Genomic DNA, 25,371 nt, shown 5'->3' with positions numbered 1-25,371 from the left:
TAACTACGATAACTTTGGAAGTTTCGAACAAATTCTTCAGTACGATCGAGTTATACAGGAATGAAAGTGGGTAGAAATAAACGGGCTTTAAAATGGTGAAAAAGCAGATTTTACCAGGCCCTTTTGCCTATGAAAATAACCCTAATAAGTAAAGGATGTGGGTCCTTTCATCTAATGCAAACATGCAGGACACAGAAGAGAGAAGATTCAACTGTTTTCTCTGAAAAAAAAAAAAAAAGTTTATTGTATATGGAAGTCAATAGATATCTTTTACAAAAAAGTTAGAATAAAGATCTCACATTTGTAAAGGCACATATGAAACATTTTACAGCAATGACAAGGATGGTGAAAACATAAACAATACGCAACTAGGACCGTTATCTAAAGACTTTATAAAAACAGAAGAAACAGTGCAAAAAATACTGTCAAAAGTCAGTTTTACACACCTCATAACTGTGTATAAAACTGGCAAGCATAAGCTTATTTACTGATATAAAAAAGCACATAGAATAGCATGCATAGTTTTATTTAAGGCTTTTAATATTATTAAATTGAGAGGGAGGCTATACCAAATTAAAGTTGCCATGAATATTAATCACCCCCTGACATAGGGAATGTCCTATAGACCTCTCACTCCCTCTCTCGCCTGACAACCACTGTTTGTAGCAAAGAGAACGGACTTGCACCTTGCAGGGTAGCAAGTGGCTACCCACGGGGAGGACAAGGGTTGTCAGGATCCCCAGTCCCGACCTGGAATGCGTGTCTCACGGCAACACCACCCGAGGCGGTTACATTTCCAGGTCAGCTCACGACAGCCAACCACACACTGGGCTGCCCACCCTGCGTTTCAGCTCTGTCCGAGTCCAAAGGCTTCCGTGGGCTGACCCAAGGGCCTTAAGAACAGCCTGGCGTCTAAGCTGGGGACTCGTCCGGACGTTGTTTCAATAGGAAATCTACGAAATGCCAATTGTTTCGAATGAGATCGCGATTCACAACATCTTGTAAAACACAGACAAGGAAAGCATCAAAATACTGAGTTAAGTAACCCGACAAGCAGTCCAGTGAAACAAACCACATTGGCCTGTTACTTGATGTAAGGAGAATCACACAAGGTTATATGTTTAAATAGTCATCTGCATATGTAAACTGTTCTCGTTTTCCCATTTGAGAATCCTCAAGTCAGTTGGCTATGGAAGGAACGACACACACAGGAAATCATCTCCGATGAAGAGTAACCTTGCTTTTAAAATGGTTAATAGATTTTTAAGACCCCAGACTGGCAAGAGAGTTTAGCCAAAGGAAATGGCAGTAATATTCTACGATGTTCACATTGAAAACCAAAACAAAACAAAAAACACAAAGGCTCTGAATTACAGCTCTGGGTTCCCCGGGGAAGGTAGTTCTTAGCTAACACTGCAGTTGAGGGAGGTGGGAGGCCCTGGACAACGTGCAGACGCCCCTGCTGAGAGCTACCCCGACTCACTCCAGGCAGCATTCCTGAGATGGGGGCGAAAACAGCTCCACCCCAAGGACCAGAAGACCCGACCCAAGACCCGACCCGACCTTCCCGCTCGCTCCTGGGACCCCCTGGGACCCTGCGGTCAGGGGAGCAGGTGTCCGCGTCTCCCTGAGGGCGGCTGGGGGAGAAACGGCAGGATCAGGTGCACGTGATGAGCGTGTCCTGCCCCTCCCCGGACACCTGCCACCCATCCCACCCACGGCGCCGGGCAGGCCCAGTCCGAGGGGAGAGGCCAGGCCCAGTCCATGAGGAGAGGCTGAGGCCCAGTCAGAGGGGAGAGGCTGAGGCCCAGTCCGAGGGGAGAGGCCAGGCCCAGTCCATGAGGAGAGGCCGAGGCCCGGTCTGAGGGGAGAGGCTGAGGCCCAGTCCGAGGGGAGAGGCCGAGGCCCAGTCCGAGGGGAGAGGCCAGGCCCAGTCCATGAGGAGCGGCCAGGCCCAGTCCGAGGGGAGAGGCTGCACCAAGGGAGCTGGTCAGGAGGAGTCAGGTGCCGCGCGCACCTGACCACACGGGCCACCGACCACCGCAGCCGCTGGGACCGCGTGCAGGTCCCCCTAGAGGGAAACAAAGTACCTCTGCTACCCGCGCTGCTTCGGCCGGGGCTGCTCATCGACTCCATCTGCTCTCACGTCCCCCAGCAGCGAGGAGCGGCCACGACCCCGACCAAGGCGGGGAGAGAGGGGCAAAGGGCAGCTGCGTGGTTGCTGGCAACTTTGCAGCTGTTTTCCATTCTTTCTGGCCCTTTCCATTTGCCAGATCTTGATCCTTCAAACTCTATGAGCTTTTTAGAATTAAAATTCGATTTTAATCGAATTCGAATTAAATCGATTAAAATTCGATTTCCTAACCGTGTAATTTAGGCCGGCCTAGGAGAGCGCTTCTGCCGAGCAGGGGAAGGGGAGGGGAGGGGAGGGAAGGCAGAGGGGAGAGCGGACCGACGGCGCGGCGGTGGGGGCAGCAGAGCCCTGAGCCGGGAGGTGCTCCTGGCCCCAGGATGGTGCCTTCCCAGGACAGTCCCGCCCAGGGGGCCGAGGAACAAGTGCGGTCGGGGGGACGGGGACCCTGGAGCGTGAGTGTGCGCCCCGGGCTCGCAGGGAGCAGAGATGCCGTCCCCGGGGGCCAGGCGGTGGGCAGGGCCCTCTGCCAGGAAGGCCGGTGAGCGGGCACCCGGGCTCACACCCGAATCCTGGAGCTTCCCCAGCTCTCCCAGGGCCCTGAGGGCCGTTTAAAAGCACGAGCAAGGGTGAAACCGATTGGGACCCTGCAGCCGGGCCCTCCGAGGGGTGCTGCAGCACACTACCCCTCTGGCCTCGTTTATGACTTCTCTAAGCAAGCCTATGGCATCTGGGGGAAACGAATGACCCTGATGGCCCAAAGCACCGCAGAAGACACAGTGACTTTCTATGCAGATGCTCGTCATAGCCAGGCTGCGCATCAGCTCTCGCCCTCCCGCCTTGTAACGAAATGTCCTTGAATTTATTTTTAAAATAGAAGGGCTGACCGAAGCTCTGAACAATAGGAACTGATGCACATCCTCCCACTTCACTGCACCAAACAACAATAAACTATCCGGTCTCATGCAATCGATTGATGCCAGATACTCAATATGCCAGGCTCTTGGACGTTTTAATAGGGAACATTTTAGTTTGACCTTGCAGAAGATGCAGTTATATTAAGCTGGAGCTAAAGGTAGTCAACACAATAAAAGTTGCATATTAGGTAAGCTGGCTGTTGGGTTTTACAGAATTCCACGAACAACAGTGACTTTAGGGGCAACATATTTGGATGGGCAGATATGATTGGATAAACCCTCATATCTCTCTTGTTATTTTCCAAAGATGTATCCCTTAGGTCTTCTGCCCCCAAATGTCTCAGAAGCTGAGGCAAAGACAAGAACCATTCTATTTTCTTGCACAGCATCCAAGGGAAGCTTCAAACATAATTTAACATTTTAGAGATTTCCACCCTATAGGGCCAACTAATTTGTCATCCATAAGGCTGTAGGCCACTGGAAAATTTGTGCAGTATCCATGGAAAACCCAAATTTCTCCATCTGGAAGCAGCACTGGATGAATTGTTACTTTGTTCATGCAAAGAAATCATGAAATAAGAGCCTGATGGGCATCTGGTACATAGGAATAAAATTAAACAGCAGCAGAAGAGTCTTTGGTCAAATGTGAGGAAGCTGAATTGCCCAAATAGGGCTGCCTAAAGATCTCAACAGTGATTACTTGGTACTTCTTGAAATCTCCTCTTCTAGGACCCCAACAGTTATTGCCAAAATGGAGGGGGAATGAGGATAGATTATCAGTAACGTAGGTCTGACCCAATCCCATCCCTTGTGTCTCAGCCCCCTTGCACATATCTTAGACTCCCCCACCACAAAGAGATGAACACATTTCCCGAAAAAGAAAGTCAACAGCTATACCTGCTTTCACCATCAAACCTGTCACTAGAAGTGGAGGAATGAGATTCAAAAAGCACATTCTGCTTTCTGGCTGGGGACAGCTTCAGGTCCACACACCGTGTGCCATAAGCACTGTGCTAAGGTCTGCTAAGTTAACACAAGTTGTCCATCAAAAAAAGGTGGCCACCGAAAATCCCATAGTGATGTGCCTGATGGCCAACCCTGCCTATGAGAGCGTGCTAACATCTAGGTGTACTAACATCTCTGCAGACAGAGTGACTTCCCAGCCCCAGGAGGTGACCCATTCACTGAGTGCAAAGCTCATTATGGCAAAGCCAACTCATCCACTTCACATGCTTTTGTGTTTCTTAGCCCTTGTGAGGAGAAATAATATATGGTGTGTTGGGACCCCTACTCTATCAGGGGGAAGAAAAATACTGTATGTATTAGGTTGACTCATGTAAATTTTCTGTCACTGTAACAAAAAATGGTCCAGCTATCGTCATTTTCACATGGTCAACCTGTAATTAAGCTGAAAAGATAAGAGAAGTAGGCAGCTGGATAAAAATGCTGACCTCTTGAGCCCCCCTGGAGTTTAAAACTGAACCTCAAAAGCACAGAGTAGGCAAGATAGAGGCTAAGTGAGTATTGGGAAAGCTAGTGGTTGGGTCCCACAAGAACCTTCTCAACAGGGCCCACAATGCCCCTCCGACCAGGCTGATGGAAGAAGGGGCTGGAGATGGCCAAGTGAGTCTTAGGCAAGCAATGGGAGATAAATAATAGATAGAAGACTAGTTCCTCTTTGTAATCCATGATCACGAAGATTGTAAAAGTAAAGTTCTCTCTATTTAAGCTCCTTGGAAGCATATTGCTCAAAATATTCCATGTGGAGAGGTTTTCACCTTTCCTGATCTTACTGTTCCCCTCTCACTGAGAACAGCTCATTCCTCTTTCCTCTCCTGTAAAAAAAAAAAATCAAAGTTTGGCATCCCTCTCTAATGCAGCCGAATCCTCCCTTACTTCCCATCCAAGGAAAGAGGTGTGTGTAAATGTCAGTGCTATGGAAGGTGGGGTCTCCTTGGAGCCCAAGGGAACCAATAAGCCCAGCAGGCCCAGCGCAGCTCAAGGATGAAGACGTCACACTCAGCCCTGCCATCCAGGGACAACAGTTAACCAAGGACAAACGCTGGCTCCGTGTGCCCAAATGAGTACGGATCAAAGAAATAACACATTTCAACTGGAAAACTTCAAAACCAGAGGCCCCAAAGAGTTGAATGGCTTTGCTGCGAGATGGTTATCTCTTTTTTCCCCCTCTATTTTTAATTTTCTCTCTTCAAATCCAAACAGACAAAAAAAATAGACCCCGACCGCTCCAGCTTCAGACTTGATACATCATCAGGAACTCATTCCAAAAGCTCTAACTAGATAACTAATTTAATACACTTTGCTTCAAGGTTTATTCCTTGGCTTGCTTCCCAGATATAAAGCATCTCTGGGCAATTATTATGCAGATGCCACTAGAAGGACTTTCAATGCCTGCTGCTAATTTCACAGGAACTGTGCTGGCATTCGCTGGAGATGGGAAAAGGAATGCAAAATGCACTACAGAACCAAAAACATTTGTTTTTAAAAATGAAATATGTGGAGTAACTTTTAAGTGGTTTCCTTTGGGTTTCGATATAAACTTTGGCTAGGAAATTGGACAGCAGACCCACTTCTTCCCTGCGTTTTGTGCATTAACAACTATTCCCACAGCACCAAGTGACAACAGCGGATGGGTTGAAAGGAAGAGCATGTGTGATGAGCTCAAAGAGACAGATCTACACACTGCCCACGTGAGACTCGATGTTAACAGTGCCCACGTTGGGGCCTGAGAGATGAAAAGAGAAATATTTGTGTCGTGCATCAGATAAGCCAGTAACCGCAGACCAACTCCGAAAACACTCCTCACAGCAGACCATCCCAAGGATGGAAGAGTGTCTAAGGAAAGGAAACCCGCCTCTTTGCCTGTCGAGGAGCCGAGTTCTGAGCATCTCCCAGTGAGGGTGCTGAGCTCTGTTCCGTTGAAAACATTAAGTCAAACTCATGGTTTTCTTTTCCAGCACATATACCCAAATTCCAGCATCTCTAGAGTGTAACTGAAGTTACCCTCCTTGACCGATTCTTCAGTCTCTGGAGTAGAAGAGAGGAGCCCCTCCATCACCAGATACTCTGAGTCTAAGATTAGACTCACCTGGCCAGGTGAGTAGGTAGACCTCCCACCACCACAACACCTGGCCAGACGTGAAACCGAGTGGATGCCCAGTCCAAAGGAGTTCATCAGGAATCCGCTTCCACACCCCTCTGCTGCTGTGCGGTAACCGGATGTCCCACAGGCTCGCTCTTTCTGGTTGATCTGATGCCATTCTTTCTTAATATTTTCAGCTCAGGAAAAACAAAACAAAACAAAACAAAACAAAGGCAGTGGCGGGGGAGGGCATAATGGAACACCCACAAATGTCAATTCTAAGAACAAAACCACAGTTTAAAAGTTGCATTCAAGAAGAACTGGACAGCAGAGAGGCAAAGTGCCTAAAATCCAGCTAGCGGGAAAATGTGTGGAATATGATTTACTGTGTACTGACCCGAGAAATTCAGGACAGGGGATCCCTGGGTGGCTCAATGGTTTAGCGCCTGCCTTTGGCTCAGGGTGTGATCCTGGGGACCCGGGATCGAGTCCCACCTTGGGCTCCCTGCATGGAGCCTGCTTCTCCCTCTGCCTGTGTCTCTGCGTCTCTCTGTCTCTCATGAATAAATAAATAAAATCTTAAAAAAAAAAAAAAAAAAAAGAAATTCAGGACAATGACCAGCGTAGGCTCAGGAAGAGACGAACGGAACCAAGCTGCAAGGTGACTGGAGGGTGGGGTGCCCAGAGAACAGGAAAGCAGTGAGGGGCTTTGTGTGAGACAGGTCCCAGCATCTTTCATCCAGTGGCCAAAATTTGGATTACAGCGTTCTGAGTGGGCTTAGTTCTGCTCTTGCAGGCCAGAGCCTGGGGGGACAGCAGCGCAGCTGGGAGGGGGCTCACCCTCACTGCGGTTCCTGGCCAGGGCCCTGCCACCTGAGTGCCAAACAGCCCCCATAAATCAGCGTTCCCAACTGTTCCCTTTATAACCTTTCCAGTGACTTGGTGACTGATGGAAAGACAGAATGTACCCAGCACCTCGACCTGCAAGCCCCCGTCCAGCACACACATCCTATTTAAATAAGAAACACCATCAAGGGCCTGCCCATCTCCTTTCTCTTCCCACTCCGGCCCATTATCTTCTCTCAATCGGGCAAGAGGCCTAGCTGCACAGATGGCCTGGCCCAGAGCCTCAAAGACCACCAGACTGGGGCCCACTGAGTAAACAGGAAGTAGTAGCGAAATATTGAGGGTGCAGTCCCCGGCAGGGAACACGGGGCCCCAGAGTCCAGAAGAAGGGGTGTTGAGAAAGGTACAACCCAGAGCTCCTCGTTCAGCCCGGGCGATGGCCATACTGCATCATAAAGGCTGCGTTTCCTCTAGCTGCTCCTGTCTTTAACTCAAGCTGCTAAGGACGAGGGCAGAAAGGAAGAAAGGACGCCAGTGTCCATCAAGGCTCAGGAACCCCCAAATACAAGAAAATAGTGTTTTTTGTTGTTGTTGTTGTTGTTGTTTTCCTTCAGGGAAGGGCCTTAGCCCTTATTTTAGAACGAATTCATTTTCTTGCCATCTTTGATTTGGACATGAGCAATCAGGCCGCTGAATTTCAGGCTTGGCTACTCATCTGGCTGCAACTTCACTAGAGATGTGTTCCCTTTATGCCTCTGTCCCCCAAACAATCCACCAGGCAACCTTCCCTGACATATTTACAATGCAGATCAGTCAAAAAAAAAAAAAGGTTCAAATGAAAAGTACTATATTAATGGTGAAAACTGCATTACAATGATTCACAAAAATTATCCAAAAGGGGAAAAAAATAAATTATCTCATATAAAATAATATATGATGTTTGTGAATAATCTTGGCTCCTGTCATCAAGGAGCCGATGACCTGCCTGCTCTGGCCATCCGCGCCCTGCTGGGGGAGCAGATGTTGTCTGGAGGTGCCTCCCCATCTGCAGATGGAGCTGGGGCCCTCTCCCAGTAGCTGGGGCGGGGCGGGGGGGTGGTTAAATGAGTCTGGAGTTTTGGAGGAACTGGATGAGGACTTGGTAGACAAACTTGTACTGAGTGATGGTCTGGATCATGAACATCCTTTGCTCCCTGAGGAGTCTCAGCATCATGGGTACTTCCACTTTCTGCAAGAAAAAAAAGCACAAGATCTTAAGATGAGAAAGCCACCCTGGGGTCCTTGCTCACTTCCCTGCCCAGGAAGCTTCTGCTCGCCACGCATCTGTAGGTACAAGAGAAAGCAAAGGGCTTGGCCCCTCTGGGTCTTCCCAAAAACCTTATACTAGCCCCGGGACAACCTGGCTGTCATGTGTCACTGGCACTGGTGGGATATCTTAAATCCACACCAGTCTGTTAGGAAAACCCACCCATTTTCAGAAATATTACCTATTCTTAAGTGTTTGGAGTCCTCTCTGGGATACTAGGCTGCTTCTCAGCTTTCCTTTGCTTGTTTAAAGTTTTTATTTAAATTCCAGTTAATTAGCATACAATGTAATGTTAGTTTCAGGAGTACAATGTAGAGATTCAACACCTCTGTACCACACCCGGTGTTCATCATAATAGTCATAGTTAGAGGGGAAACCTTTCACTAAAAAATATATTGGATATTAAATGAAATTGCCTATGTGTCAATTCTTTGAGAATATAGAACCAGCTTCAACGAAGGGAATTAATGTGGTCGGTCATCAGTGTTAGAGCAGACCAGGGGCTCAGTTGAGTAATGTCCATCTTCCTGGACCAGCCAGGCCAGAAGTATCATGGAGTCAGCAAAGCCATTGTGGCCTCAGCTCACTGCCCCCACTCTGGGAGCTCTTCACCTGGGCAATACCACCCCATAAAGTTATCAAGGGCTGAGCAACCACTGGAGGTAAAACAATACAAACTCAGTTGTATGGTTTTTTTTTTTTTTACCTTTTTAAAATTTAAAATTTTAGTTAAATTCAATTAGCATATAATGTATTATTAGTTTCAGAGGTAGACATCAGTGATACATCAGTCTTATATAACACCTAGTGCTCATTACATCACATGCCCCCCTTAATCCCCATCACCCAGTTACCCTGTCCCCTTCCCCACCTCACCTCCAGCAACCCTCAGTTTGTTTCCTATGATTTATAGTCTCTTGTGGTTTGTCTCCCTCTCTGATTTCGTCTTGTTTTATTTTTTTTCCCTTCTTCCCCTATGATCCTGTTTCTTAAATTCCACATATGACTGAGATCATATGATAACTGTCCTTCTCTGACTTATTTCACTCAGCACAATATTCTTTAGTTTTATCCATGTCATTGCAAATGGCAAGATTTCAATTTTTTGATGGCTGAGTAGTGCTCCATTGTGTGTGTGTGTGTGTGTGTGTGTGTGTACACAGACCTCTTCTTTATCCAGCTGTATGTCTTTTCTCATCTTACCTTTACGAGTCATTTCAGCTATTTCCAAACTGTGTACTATGATACAACAGATGCCAGCCTTATTAGTTGCTCTTCTCCAAAAATAGTTCAATAATGCAAACCACAGATTTAAAGGGGACCAAGTCCCCAGTAATAAAGAAAGAGAAAAAGGCATGTGGATCCTTAAGCTGTTTGCCAAAATGTACACCCTATGCCATGGCTGCTGACTGATAGGTCCTTGCCTACACGATACTCCAAAGTAACTGATACCATGATGTACAACCTAGAGGTACCTAATGATGAACTTAAGTAAGAACATAGTGCTTGATGAGCATGACTGAGCTGGGCGCTGAAGGTAAGGAGAGATTAAAGCTGCTTCTCCCAGTTCCCATCAAGGTTTTGACAGGGAAGCAGTGTCACATGGAAGTTAAGAGCACAGGCCCAGGTCAGGCTTCATCTGCTGAACCACAGCCTTCACACTTCCTGGCTGTGGGATGTGCACACTTCCTTTCATTACTTGTGCCTCAGATTCTCCTGGTCACACAAGGGTATTAACAGGACCTCTCTCATGGGGTTATTGTGAAGGCTACTTGAATTGTAAGGTTCCCAGAAGGGTGTTGGCACATGGTAAACCTTCAATATAGGTTGGCTGTTGCTGTAATACTGTCATTGTTGTCACTGTCATCACCACCCCTTCCACCTCCACCACCATTGTCTCCTGCATCAGCAGCACTTCTACCACCACCTCCACCACCACTAGCACCATCATCTCCTCTACTATCATACCTATCTCCCCTCCGTCACCTCCACCACCATCATCTCCTCCATGATCACCACATCTTCCTCTACCTCTGTCACCTCCAGCTCCACCACGCAACCTCCACCACGTGACCTCCACCACCACCTACCACCATCATGATCATTGTCATCTCATTAGCCTATAAAATGCAGCCCTAAAGACATCTGGTAAGGGGCAGTTTGGAGACAAGATAAAGAAAGTTCCCCCTGGGAATCAATGAGAGTCCTAGTTGCCTTGAGGATTCACTCCCATAGTATCTGCTGTCCACTGTCCCCAACCCCAAGGAATCATACGCAATTTGCTCAATTTTGTCTAGAATGTGTTTTTGCCTCTCAACTCCAAGGAGAAGGGATAACTTATTCAGAAAAGCAGCAAGACAAGACATCTCATTAGTTGGCTAGTGAGAACCTAACCTTTTATAATGAGCTAATCTAGGACAGAGAGCTAAATACAGGGGGTTAAGAGAGAGTATCGCAAACCATAAAACTAGGGCTTTCTAAAAAAAAAAAGTAAAAGCATTAAAATGTCAGGCTGACATTCAGTGGTCAAAAGCAGTGGGCCACGAAGAAGCTTGTCAGAGCAGCCTGGGAGACTGCCCTCTCATTCCCACCTCACAGCTACCCGACCTTACTGTAGGAATCTTTTTTTCCCAGAGGGGGAAAAAAGGTATTTCACTGACAAAATTAAAACTGTATGGATTACAGACTAAAATATAAAGCATGCTAAATCCAGAAGCCATGGAAAGAAGGCAGAAAAGTCTAGATAGAAAAACAGGACACACCATTTCATATTTACTTGTCAAACTCTTTGCTTAAAAAACAAAAAAGCTAAACATGTTTCCACGCCCGAAATAAGGGTTTTGAATCTTAGCAGCCAGGTCTGAAGCAGAACAAAGTCGAGAACTTTTTTCCTCCCCTAACCATCTACCAATAGCAACGATGGGAAACGGGACAGATAAGGTTGGCTATATTTGTGCTAGGGGAAGGGAAGTGAACAATATGAGTCATCTTGCTATCTTTGAATATCAATGGGAACAGAAGTCCTTTTTGGATTGACCATGGTCCAGCAAAGAATGTTCTGGCGTGCAACTGGGCATTGAGGAAATCCACTATGTTTGGACACACTGTAGAGAATTTAATCACCCTGAGCCCGCACCAAGTCCATGAGAAGCCCTAATGGCCGCCGAATCCCTCACTCAGCACCACACTGGCTCCGACATGTGCTGTTTATGTTCTATCAAGCCAATAACATCTGGTGGCCAATGAGCCCTCATGTCATCACATTACTGAGGCTCAGCTTTTGATGGGTCTCCAAAGAGCTCAGAACAGAACCATCTTTCATGTCAGACAAGATGGACAGAAGGAGAAGGGGGTGGCGGGCTGAAGAAGAGTTCACAGGGAATGGAGAACAGAAGGGGACTGTGGGGAAGAAAGAGAGATATTGGGGCAGTAAGACAGCTAGGTGGGGAGGGGATAACAATGAGGCCTTTCCTCTTCCTCTGGAGCCCAGTGATATCTCCAGCAGACCCTGGAATATACTCAGGCCATATATACCCTGATTCCACATCCTCACCCCCACCCCCCTGGCACGGAGTTGATTTGGGACTCAGTGGCAAGCTATTCAATCTACTAGACCCTTCTAGAGACTTCTAGTAGTGATAGGAGAGCAAACAATCAAGAAATCTCACCATGTGAGACGGAAGAATAAAACTCACAGAAGATAACGAAATTCCTGTTAGCTAGCCTCAGCTGTTTCTACGATGGGCATTTGTTCATCAATAGTGTGTCTGTTTGTTTTTAAAAATAGCCATTTTTGCTATAACCCAGAATCTATTTTTTTTAAGATTTATTTATTGATTTGAGAGAGAGAGAGAGAGAGAGAGAGAGAGAGCTGGGGGTGCCGGGGAGGCCAGTGTGGGGCACAGGGAGGGGGAGAGAGAAACAGACTCCTCACTGTGAGCCGGATCCTATGGCCTCTCGATTATAACCTGAGCTGAAACCAAGAATCTGATGCTCAAATGCCTGAGCCCCCACAGAGCCCCCCAGTTCTACTTTTTAGCAACACACTGATATATATGGATTCAAAATTTCCAAAGTTAACTTCACATATGCAGAGAGTTTAAAAATCCCTTGAACATGTCCAATCTTGGTATTTATTGTTTTTCTGGAAGTTTCAGTATAACAAACTTTGTGGGGCCATATTTAATCTGATTTTCAAACCACTCATGCTACTGAGTAAATACATATATGAATTTTTTCACAGGTTGTGCATTAATTATAATATCCCCTAACTTAAAAACTAATGAACCACTTCAAAGTCTCCTTGGATTCTCCAAGCTGTATAATTTGGAAATGGAATAAGAACCGATGACACCTGGCATCTAGAGACAAGAGTGAGGACAGGAAAGACGAACTCGGGACCCGGGGGGGTAGAAGACCTCATGTCTCACCTTAGCACCACTGCTTAAGTGCCATGTGGCCCTAGACAAGTCACTAAATTATTTCTGAGCCTCCGTTTCCTCATCTGTAAAACGGGGGGACTGACATGTGCCCAGGCCCTCTACATGCTTGTTATGAAGACCCCAACTAAAAACAACAACAAAAATAAGCGAAAGCCACTTAAAACCTTGAAAGATCCACATGTTGAGAAGGCAGAAGCATGGTTCTTTAGCCTTTGATTGAGGTTCGTCTCATCCCCATGAAATCAAAAGCCCGTGTATGGCTCCCTGGCCTTCAGCAGCACGAGGACACCATGGGCGCAGCCGCAGCCCACTTCCATGGGGAGAAGAGCTAGGTGTCCAGTGTTGGCAAAGGCAGGCCACGTCTACGCCCTCCGGTTATCTAGCCTACAGAGCCAGCCTACTGCCAGTCTAAAGAACCCTCTTTAGATAGAACCTCCCTCCGAAGAATGAAAAACACAGATCAAGAATACACATTTTCACATGGGATTTGGGCCAAAACACATCCCAGAAATGCAAGTAGCATCTAGATGACCTGTGACCGGCTAACCCACCGTGGAATACGACCCCCACAACAAAACTGGACCGTCTACAAAACACCACAGACTTCTGGAAGCAGACGCCATGCAGATCAGACTTTCTCAGGGTTTCCTATCCCCCACTCATCTCTTTCTTCTGTGGGTTATCTGGGTGTCTACACTGAGCAGAGGGAGCTGAAAGATAAGAAAGGCTGTAAATGGCAGAGGCCTACTAGGAAACAGGGATCTGGAAAACTCTTGTCAGGAGACAGGAAATTAAGCCCTGGAAAAGTAAAAGGGTATAGGGGAAGGCTTGGCTGTGGTGTAGATGTGTCCCCAAGGTGGAGTATTCAGGAAAGCCTAGAATGACTCACTTCATTATGCTCCAGGCAGTAGATCATCAGCTCAGAAAGAATGACCACGCCGGTCCGCCCCACCCCGGCGCTGCAGTGGACGACGATGGGAGGATGCAGGTTCCGGGGGCCTTCCAGCATGCTGTTGGTATGGCGACGGACCGACTGGATCTCCTCCAAGTAGGCTGCAAGACAAAAAAATGCAAATCCGCTCACCAAAGTCCTACACAGCTTGGCATACAAGAGGGGGAAGAGGAAAAAAAGAAAAACCCCAAAACCTAATGGTGATTCTTTTTCTTTCTTTTCTCTTTTTTTTCTTTTTCTTTTTTTTTTTTTTTTGTAAAGTGACAATAATTTACAGTTCTTACAAGACACTAATTATTTGGCTGGTACCCACTGTACAAGTCCTGGATCCAGAGAGGACCAGCTGGGAGTCAATTAGTCCATGGGAGAATTTGTTCTTTAAATTAAATAGTTCTTTTTTAAAAATTAAATTCTGTTTTCCCCTCTGCAAATCCCAAAGTCCCCCAAGCAGATGATTCTCGACATTACTTACAGCAATTTCTACTATTAACAGACCGGGATCAGAACACCAGCTAGGTCCCCTTGAAACGCCCGCCTGTCAGAGCCAATTTCTGGTGGGAAGAGCATCCATCTGCCCCTGTTTCCTTCCCCTCACTGAATGAGTGAATGTCAACTGAGGCTTGACTTCAGTTTTAGATTTAAAAATAGGCTATGGGGGTCCTGCTTCTCAGCTTCGATTCCATGTGGTTTATGTAAGATGCTCACAAGGAGTCCTCCCCTTTCTGGAGGCAACATGTGTGCGGAGTGGAGGGGTCGAGCCACCTCCCTCGTCCCTTCTGACATCTGCCTAGCTCAGCAGGGCCGCGCGGGGGGCTGTTCACTACTCCAATTGGGCGCGAATGAAAAATTATAGCAGCACAAGCCTTAATGACTTTTTCCTTTCGTGGTCAGGAAAAAAAAAAAGAAAAGTATATAAAATGTAAGCCTCAAACAGTCCAAGAGCCGGAAATAGTCAGTTAGTAACAGAGGCTTGACAGTAGCTAGCTCAGGGGAGACACCGATTTAAAGGTTCCTGATATACAGAAAATCTCATCCCAGTGCAGCATCGTAAAATAAGACTAGGGGAAGCGCTCAGATTGTTGAAGAGAGGAAAAAAAAAAAGTGTAAAAAAAAAAGTGTGTTCAAACCAGTCTGGTCATTTAGAAGCATCTGTTTACCTACAATTAATATGAACTCCTATTTGCCTTTATAACCTCCCGCAATTACAAAGGCATCTGAAGTAGTTTACCAAAATAGACTATTAATACCAACCCTCCACCACCACCTCCGCCACCAGCACCATGACCGCCAGCGATGTAAAATGATCTGGGATGAAACAAAAAAGTGGGAAGGCAACCTGAGATGACCAGAAAGAGTAGTTACTATCCGGGACCAACAGGAGCTAAGGACTGTGTGTGGAATCTTCACAATTTTCCTCTAAGAGGGGAAAGAAATTAGGTGACCATGGATTCTCTTCTGACAAAAAAGGCGATGTTCACACACAAAAGGGAGGTTTTTTTCCTTGTGCTAAATTCAAGGAGAGAAGTGAAAGCAATACTGATCCATAAAGCAGATGCTTCCACCACATGGAATTTCATAAAACACAGAGAAACTGGATCACAACGGATGCTCTCTCTAGCAATCATGTTAATAAAGTTCTTTAAGCTGTGACTCGGTGAAGACTTCCCCAGGCTGGAAGGCCATGTGTCCTAAGTCCCCTGCCTCCAGGGAATCTAATTTAAAGGCCGGCAAAAATCTTTTAAATTCCTAAAAATCTGGAAGAGCCAACATTTAGAAGCCCCCACCCCCACCCCACCTCAGCACATTGAGTTTCTTAGAAGTGTGAATAAATTTACATTGTTTAAAAATATTCTCTATGGCAGTGCCTGGGTGGCTCAGTTGGTTAGGCATCTGACTTTTGGATTTGGCTCAGGTCATGATCTCAGGGTCATGAGATCGTGCCCTGCATCATGCTCTGCACTCAGCAGAGAGTCTACTTGAGATTCTCTCTCTCCTTCTCCCATTGGCCCCCTCCCCCAACTCTTATCTCTCTCTAAAATAACAAATAATTCTTTAAAAAAATTCTCTATGATTTTCAGTAATTTAGATGGGTCTTCCTTACTTCCTTAAACTGGTTCTGATTGAAAAGATCTAACTATAATTTTAATCACCTTATTTTTAAAAAATTTTATTTATTCATTCATGAGAGACACAGAGAGAGGCAGACACATAGGCAGAGGGAGAAGCAGGCTCCCTGCAGGGGGAGCCCGATGTGGGACTCCATCCCAAGACCCCGGGATCATGACCTGAGCAAAAGGCAGATGCTCAACCACTGTGCCACCCAGGCACCCAATTTTAATCACCTTATAAACTCAATCTTCTAACCCAGAGCTGTTTGCCAATCACCAAACTGATCTACTTTTATCGTTTTCCATTTTCTGCATCTTGGAGATAATTTTAGTAAATCAATTAGCAAAAGATTACCAGAAAAAAAAAAAAATAACAAGAGCACTGTTATGAGGAAGGAAAGTTCTACAAAGGTCTCTGCCTTCCTTACGAATATTTTGAGCTACAGATACCTGTCTGACCTCAGGCAAGACACTAAGCCTCTCTAGATCTTGCTCTAGGTCCTCTGATTCCCATCAGCCTTCTGTTCTTGTCAGTGACCCCCCAAGTACCATCATCACTGGCCTAGTGGGAAATGAAGTATTTGCATCAGTGAACAGGTATGCATCGGAAGCTTCCTGTTGGAACTTCTGAAATGGTACTTCTGGGTTCTCAAAAACCTATTTTCTCTCTCTTCTCCTCTCTGCATATGCCAATTCTAAGGGAATATCAAAATAAATTCAAGGGTTTGACATTATCCAATATCCAGATGATGTTCCCATCATTGTCTTCTGTCAGCTGGAGAGTTGACAATACAGCAGGTGATCAATCTGCCAGGTGAGGAAGGAATGGGATGTCCCTGCAAGTGCAGGACAATTAAGCGAGACTGTGGAAAAGGAAGGGGGAGCGCTGGGGACTGTTGCCGTCACCAGAAGGCAGACGACCAGAAGGCAGAAGGGGGTGTCAGATCTCACCCCCAGACTGTCCTCAGCGGCCTGCCTCTCTCAGGAGGCTGTGAGCACCTTCAAAACGGACTCTTTCCTGCACTCTGAGAGCCTGACCCACAGCCTGGGATGCAGTGGGCACACACTCAAGTTTGGGCTTTTCAAATAAAGTACTGCCTACATATTCTAGGTCAATGAGCTGCTAAGAAAACCATACTCTCTGAGAAATATATATAAATTGATGAATTCAAAAATGATAGTTTCAAAAAAAAAATGATAGTTTCAAAAACACCAAGTTGGTTTCAGTGATTCCCAGTATCTTAAACAGGGGTAACAAGGAAGAATGCATTGAGATTTCTGCTCTAGGGAAATGCGGGGCTTATGAGATGCAAACCCCCATGAAAAATTAAATAAGTGTTTTTCACAGTGTTGTGTAACTATCACTGGCATCCATTTCTAGAACTTTTTCATTGCCCCGAACAGAAACCTTGTACCCATCAAAGGGTAACTTGCTATTCCCTATTCCCCCCTTCCTCTGGCCCCTGGTAACCTCTACTACCCTTTCTACCTCTGTGACGTTTCTATTCCGGGTACCACATTAAATTGGAATCATACAATGTTGGTCCTCTTGTGTCCAGTTTCTTCTACTCAGCATAAGGTTTTCAAGGTTCAGACATGTGACATCTATCAGAGGAGCTCTATTATTAATGAGTACCTAAAGGTCTACATTAAGATAGAATGAGCTAATTTACCACAGTTTCAGCTTTTTGAGTAAAAGTTGAGGAGGCTATGATGAATGACATGTATTATTCTGCTCCGTTCATACCATATGCAGGGATATATACTGCAATGATTTCATACTTTTGCCACTTATGAGAACGCATCCTCTCTTTCTCTTTCACTCCCAACTGATGAGACCACTGATGCGCTGGTAAAATTCTAAATGGGAAGAAAAAAACTTACATAAAAATCCTTGAACATCTTCTGGGCACCCGTGATCCGGCCAGTCGGTGTACTGCAAATGCCACACCGTCCTTTCCTGCCCAGACAAAAGGTGCTTGACCTTCAAGCCTGTGGTTGCATAGCAACCAGAATCTGTTCGGAACTTTGTGGTGACCTTGAACTTGCCATAGGTGGCCGAGCTGTGCTTGGAACCCAGTTTGGGCCAGTATCGGTGGCTCTTGGTTCTTCCGCCTTCCTGAATCACACACAAAAGCAAAATCAGAAATAAGTCAGGGGAAGGTCTCGTCCACCTAATCTGAAAATCTGAGGGCAGAGGAAATGTGAATGGCTTCTGGGTTGCCAAGTCATGCATTGTGCGGTCCCTATCACAGAGGAGATCCCACGCATCGTGGCTAAGGCCTAACAAGATTCGCCACGGTAGTGACAGCCATGAAATATTCAGAAGATTCACAATTGAGCTGCAGCTGAACGTGATGGGGTCTATTTTTAAGGTTTGCACAGTTCAATCACTGGAGGGGGCGGAGGGGGGGGAATCAGATGGTGGCTTAGAAGGAAACCCAGAACAGGAAGGACGTGGAGACAGAGGAGTGCTGAGGGGACACAGTGGTGGGAGTGCGGGTGAGCGCTGGGGGCTGCTCTGGGGAGGGGATTAGGAGCCCTGATGGTTCCCTGCTCCTGGGGCAACACATCCTGGGGGGTTGGGGAGGGGGTGGGTGAGTGGGGAGAGTACAAACACTCCTGCCCTGATTCATCTGCTTGAACTCTCTTAAGTCTGAAGCACACCTGCCTCGTTAATGACCAATCTTGTGAAAGCAGGCTTACCTGAGGCTTTAATTTATATTACTGGTGAGTGTCTAAGTTGATTACAAATTCCAAGAGACTGTAAGCCTCCAGCTGCCACATGGATCACTAGACCTCGTGTCTGTAAGGCTGGCACATCTGGTCACTCAGGTTTCAGCTCACTTACAACCTCCTCAGAGGGCCCTCGGCTGCACATCTACTTTAAGGTAGATCCACTCTCTGTCCCATCCCTGCTCCATCTCCTTCAAGTTGGTCACCCCACTGAGCTTCCTTTATTTATTTTATGTTAGCCCTCCTCCCACGAGGATGGAAGCTTCCTGGGGACAGGGATCATGCCTGTCTGGTTGGCCACCACCTGCCCCTGAGGTCAGCACAGATGACACACTGCCTTGAGTTGAATGAATCCCTTAATGGTAATGTGATCTGATCAGAGGATAAAACGATTCTAGAGATTTTATGGAGAATTTACTCATCGTGGGAAAGTCAAATGGGTCAGTTGACAGAAGTACTACCACTGGCTGTAAAGGGCTTGAATTGCCCTTCACCACTATCTTCTAAGGGGCTGTTCTGGAAAGCAACTGCTCAGAATGGGGGGGGGGGTGTCAATGAAGGAAACGTGACACTCCCCCCCTTCACTGTCTGTTCCTCACCCTTTAAAAATGTGTAGGAAGGGGGTATGTATGCCTTACCGCAGATATTGGTGAAAGACAGATGAGGCTAGTCCCTTAAATGACTTCAACACATAAGCTAACATTTCATGAAAGGAAGCAAAGAAGTGGTTAAAATAGAAAACTGAGAATGTGACAAGAGAAGAAATACAAAACTTCTTTCCTTAAAGACAGCAAGCTCCGCGCAAACTGCTAGGTTGACCAGTGGTGTGTGCCAGTTTTTAATAACACCATGTAGAGTTCTCTAGTTAGGACAGAAAAACTATGTTTTACTTGGCAAAGAGAGAAAAAAGTTTTCTTTCCCCCCTCTCTCCAAAGAATAGAGACCTCTACAGGAACAACAGTTTCTGGTCTCTTTTCAGCTGATAAGCATGAGGGCGTGTGGGGTTGGCCATGCCCGAGGTTGGTAATATGTGATTTACCCACAGCAGCCCAAAGTTCTCACTCAAATTCCAGGGGAAAGATTATTGCTTTGTTTGGCACACAAAAGTGAGTTGGCTGAACTGAAGTTCAGTTCTTATTTGTTTGTTTGTTTGATTGACTTTAGTTTATGGCAATCTAAGGAAAAGAGTTAAAAAGCTGGATGAAAATGGGATACGATAATAAATTATCTTTGGGAAATAAAACAAATCTATGTGGGAGGAGAGAAAAGAAATGCATGCCAGAGAGAAAAGGATTTGCAGAGAAATGGTGCTTAGGAAGCAGGACAGAGCAGCAAGGTCACCAGATGCAAAGCCTATCTTCTGGCCACCCCTCCCTCCCCTGGGAACAGATGGCTATACGGCCAGTGCCCTTACCTCTTCCGCAGTGACCATGGCAATCACGTTCGCTCCCTGCTCCCACACCATCTGCCAGAAGTCGTGACATGTGTGCGGCAGGGGCCCCTGAGTGGCTATGTAGTGCCATTCCGCCCCACCAACCACCACCTGGAAACCAAGGAAAGCTTCGGTAAATGAACCCTGAATCCAGGACAGCATTACCTGCTGAGCATGGGTCCGTTTGTATCTACCTGCAAACCCTGGATAATATTTTTTAGGCCAAATGGGTTAAGTGCCATTATTCAAAAGCCCCTGGCACATTCTTACACAAAAATACTTTTTGCCAAAAAAAAAAAAAACAAAAAAAAAACTTTTTGCCACTCAAGCCTATTAAAATACACCCAATCTTTCTTTCCTGTAATTTACAGTAATTATATACAAACCAGTGCATGTTAAACACACACACACACACACACACACACACACATTACATGACCATATGGGTGTGTATAACCCAACAGAACTTGTTACAGAAGCAAGACTTATGCTTACGATGTGCAATGTACTCTGATAATTTCTATTCTTTTCTCCTAGTCTATTTCCTTAATCACATTCACACACACACACACACACACACACACACAAACTCAAACTGGTCCTGATCACTAAATTGACTTCACACTCCACTATTATATTGTGATCCACAGTTTGAGGCATAGTACTCGCTGGTATCCCTTTAAACAACTAAAACAAAGTGTACCATGGAATAACATCCCTTTGGAAGTGATGTTTTTATACCAGTGACCTGCTAGGAACTGTGTCATTAACCTCCGCTGTTTCTGCTATTCTGTGGTGCCACATACGGTAGAGGTGTGCGGGGTGCACTTACATCAACAATACGTGATATTTGATTATTAACTTCCCCTTGTGTGGTACCACAGTATCCAAACAAACTGTGGAGCCATGAGATGATTTTGGATAATAAAATTATTACCCTATGCGGCTCCGGGTGATCTTGGAAGGCTACTTCTGCAGCTATAAATATTAGTGGCAGAGAATCACGAGTAAGTTGTGCCCAAAGTGTTGAAGGTCATACTGTCAGGGTGAAGTAGTGCCCTTTGGGGGGCACTCTTCCTGTGTTCCTTTCCATTCCTGTGCCCCTTGGCATTATTACAAAGTCAAGCCTCCTTAGACACCCACCAGCGCAAATCTCTAGATAGTTCTCGGAGCATGAAGTGATCATTGTTTGAATTTTTTTTCCCCTCATTTATTTTATAAAACTATATACTAACTGGATTCCAACAAAAACAATGTTAGTTATTGTCTCATTACAGAAGACATGTTTAGGTCAAAGCTGGCAAGCAAAATCCATTTTCCAAGTACTGGTGGGAGATAACATTCATATATTGGCTGGCTGGCTAGGAGTTTCGTTTATCTGTGGAATTGTGATTTTAAACATTAGCCTCTCTGGCACCCAACATATAGGAACCATAAATACTTCCAGAGTATGCGGCTGCCTGGGGCCTTTCGACAAATTCCAAGTATTGACAGGAGGGCATTAAAAACTGCATTAAAAACACAACAACCAATGCTACTGAGGTAGATTTCACAGATGTGATGATTCTACCTCTGGAGCAAATCAATCTCTGCTCTGTGTTAATAGCTGCTTGGAACCCAGGGAGAAAACATTGGCAAGATATACAACTCTATTCCAAAAAACACAAGGACAAGTTCTTGCAAGCTCGATGGGTCTATTAAATGCACCCATGTCTAACCCTGATCCACAAGATGAAATGTAAGCCTCGGAGAATACAGAGGAAGGGAATGCTTCTGTTAACAATACCCAATGGGCACACTTGATGCAGAGTGGCAGCTTTTCCAGAGAACAGATGGAAAATGATGAAGGATATCTGGCCAAAAGAAGAAGATAGTACGATATAACTATATAAGATTCCAAAGACATCCTATCAAGGAGCAGCTGTGTGATTTGTATCTTTGTTTGATTCATTATTTTGGTTATTATTTCATCTAAATTAAGCCCAGGAAATGGACCATAGTCAGTTTACTTGAGAGTTTCCTGAGGTTCATTTTTTATAGCTTTAGTTCTCACTCTCAAAGTTAAACTAAAATACCCAGCATGACCCATGTTAGTTATTCCTTCACATTTTTTGACCGTACTCTCTGGTAGTTAACAATATACATATAGCTATCTAGGTTCTGTGCACAAAAACCCTGCATCCAACCACAGTGTTCTTTTCATATTCTGTTCTGCAACTGTTACAACAGAAACATGCACCAGACATCTGGCTATATTTTAGAAGCTCAAAGGAATCTACCAAAAATTCAGCTCCAGTTGGAAAGTCCAATGAAGAAAGGGAGTAACTCCAAACAAGGCCACAAACAGATTTCTAAGGTTATGATCAAAAAAGACTATTAACGTGAACTGCGTATTATTTAAAAACATCCTGTAATAACTGCTTTAATATTAGTATATGAATAGATTCTCCCACGTTTAGAACAAACAGTGGCATTCTAAAGACTGAGGAAGGTATGCCATTTAGGAAACGGCTAACCATACATGCACGTATCTATAACTCTAAGTTCTAGCTGGGCTTGACCTAAGCTAATTTTAAAGTTGATGAAATCCTGAGACATGAAAATTTGAAGTCTCTGGAATACTAACAAAAATGGAATGGTATTCATGCCGTGAATGATGTGGCAAATCTTGCAAGATTCATCATCAACCACACCTCCAGGGCTTGTGTTGAAATGAGCCCACTCTTCTAAATAACACGTAAATTTGGACAACACGTAACCTGTAGTAGTGCAGGGGGGAACTGGTAAGTTTCTGTTGCTCTTGAACATCATAAAAACTTCAACGACAGGAGAAATACAATGCCCGTGACTTCCAAAGTCTCTATCATGTGCTAATTATAAACCAAAGGGGACAATCCTCAGCTTTTCCTGTGAGCGTTAGGGAGAGTTACAACTCACACAGATAGAGTGAAATCCTCTGTGGTGAGCAGGCTTCAGAAATAGCTGACCTGAGGTTTTCCTTGAGGCTGCTGGGCTTCCTTCTCTCTGCAGTGATAGGCATGCCCTTCCAGTTGACTAAGAATCAGGGGAGTTCAAAAACACTCCCTCAGGGGCTGGGGACAGGCCAAGATGCTGGGTCGGAGCCGTGCAATTTTTTCCTTTCTGCATTTTCCACCTCTAACCCAGCAATCTTCCACAAGCCTCCCCAACACGCTTCCCTTCTTACCTTGATATGGGAGGCATTAATGTAACCTGTGTTATTCTCTTTGGTCGGGATCAGCTCTACTCTGTTCTCCTCATAGGGGACAACTTCTCGGATGCGGCTTCGTTCGGCATTTTCTGGCAGAGCCGCTGTGCTGAAAATGCCATTCGCCTTCTTCTTTGGAATCTGCTCATATTCTGTGAACACCATTCCCTCTTCTAGCTTTTTCTTCAGGGTTCTGAACTGCAACAGAAATTAATCTTGAGCTCTCCGGATTATCTTATCCAAAAACTCCAACGAGTCAGAATCCTTTATATATTCATAGTGATCGTGTTAATAAGGAGTTTCAGGAGGTACAACGAACGAATGCTTGATTATTTGGTCTCATTATTAACCACACTGCTAGTTTCTCTGGACCAATAACCAAGTTCCTTCTCATTTATGCTTTAAACAGAACCAGCCAGGCAAGAGCTGAAATTCAAAAATCAGTATTTTCAGTATTAACACCTCTGCTTAAAGTCCTAGTGATTCCTTAAATGATTCCTCTAAAGTCCCTTCTGCCTTTAAACCTTTCTAATACTTCATATATACTGGCAGAAATCTCAAACAGGAATATTACTAGCACTCCATTAAATTTACATGTTTCACTGTACAGTAATTTTAGGAACTAAAGGAGCACACCTTTCTTCACTTCCAAAACACCACCATGCAGTTTCTTCCTGCTTTTCGAAACCAACATTCTCACAATGTGTTATCCTAAAAATTATAAATCAGCCGCATTTTATAGTCAACCAAGGGGACAGTATATTAAAAGAATTCTATAAATATTTAGGTAAGATATTCACTCCCTGATAAAGGGTAATGGTTTGCAAATTTCATAGAAGTTCAGAAACTACAGTAATGGCTTAACTTCCTCATCTTGCAAAAAAGAGAAACAGGCCCAAAGAAATGAAGTGACTTGACCAAGGCAATGCAGCTTGTTTCAGGCTGGTCCCGTTAGGCAGGCTTCACTACACCAACTTGACAAAGAAACTTGAGATGCTGGAAAGAATCGATTTAATACAATGCACACCAGGTCTTGCTAATCTCAAATTGGAGAATTAATTCATCAAATAAACCTTAGTGCCGGCATGTTTGGGCAAGGATCAAGCTCTGGAATCCCAAGACCACAGAGAATGAATCACGTGTTTGACAAGCCGAGCGCTTACCCTCTCGTCCATGGGAACTCGGGTGGCATCAGCTCGATTCTCTTCCCGCCCCGAGACCCGGGCAACTGAGAGTCCATTCAACGCTGCCAACATGAGCGGCCGCTTCTGTGCCTCCAGGCTTGCCATCTTCTGCTTCTCTAGATTCTTGTGGCAAGAAAAGGCATGTTCTCATTGTTTATAATACGAGTAGAATGCTGGAATGTGTTTTAATCTCCCCAAATCTGTAACTGCCCAGCCAAGGAATGCAGACAATCACCATTAGGAGGGCAAATTCAAACACAACCTTCCCATTATTCCCACTGTGCCTGAGGTAGCCAGGTCCTACAGGACTCCTGAGATTTTATCTAAAAATGGATGCATGAATGAACTAACAAACAAACAAGTAAGAGCAAAGACTACCTACAAATATCCCCCTGCCATGGAGCTCACTCAAAAAGGGGGCCGGGGGAAGCAAAACAGTGTACAAGCAAGACATTTCAGGAAGGTAAGGGCTGAATGAAGACAGGGCAGGGGAAAGAGAAACAGTTTTCATGAACAATTCAATCCAATCACAGTGATGGACCTTTTATACAGATTAAATGATTAAAAAAAAACCTTATAGATACCACTTGTAGCACTGTCAAGAAATCAAGACTCATAACCCATACAGAAAAATCTTCCCAAGTTTCCATTCTGAGAGGCTGTCAGATGGAGGATGTCAATCCTATGCTGACGCTCTGGTCCCTGGGATAGCATCCCCAGTACGAGGGCTGATGTGGTTTAGCAGCCTTGCCAACACCGAAGTCTGTGGTTGTCTAACATGATCCATGAGGCATTATCCTTCATGCCGCATCAGAAGGCCCCAAGGAGTAGGCACCAGGGCTCCCAATGACCATGGTGGGAAATTACTGAACGTGATGCAACTATGGGAGAATACAGATTTGGGGGCGGAGCAGGCCAGTCAATAAGGAAAGGGTTGGAGGTCAACACATGGTCCTTGTGTGTGGTATTTTGACTTCCTCTCCATCCT

General features: G+C 45.3%; 1 protein-coding gene across 3 annotated transcripts in view; it reads right to left on the bottom strand.

The window, feature by feature from the left end:
* Positions 1-201: 201 nt before the first annotated feature.
* PTPN14 (protein tyrosine phosphatase non-receptor type 14) overlaps positions 202-25,371 on the bottom strand; it is a 180,134-nt gene continuing 154,964 nt past the window's right edge. For all 3 annotated transcript variants that reach the window (XM_077902127.1, XM_077902125.1, XM_077902126.1), the window contains exons 14-19: positions 24,363-24,506; positions 23,179-23,397; positions 19,956-20,084; positions 17,690-17,924; positions 13,635-13,798; positions 202-8,225 (exon numbers count right to left, since the gene is read on the bottom strand). In XM_077902127.1, the coding sequence (XP_077758253.1) occupies positions 8,097-8,225; positions 13,635-13,798; positions 17,690-17,924; positions 19,956-20,084; positions 23,179-23,397; positions 24,363-24,506 (1,020 nt within the window). In that variant the 3' untranslated portion in view covers positions 202-8,096. The remainder of the gene's footprint in view (positions 8,226-13,634; positions 13,799-17,689; positions 17,925-19,955; positions 20,085-23,178; positions 23,398-24,362; positions 24,507-25,371) is intronic.

The sequence above is a fragment of the Canis aureus genome, chromosome 6, assembly GCF_053574225.1.
Source record: "Canis aureus isolate CA01 chromosome 6, VMU_Caureus_v.1.0, whole genome shotgun sequence".
NCBI classification, from domain to species: domain Eukaryota; kingdom Metazoa; phylum Chordata; class Mammalia; order Carnivora; family Canidae; genus Canis; species Canis aureus.
This window is presented reverse-complemented; position numbering and strand designations above follow the sequence as displayed.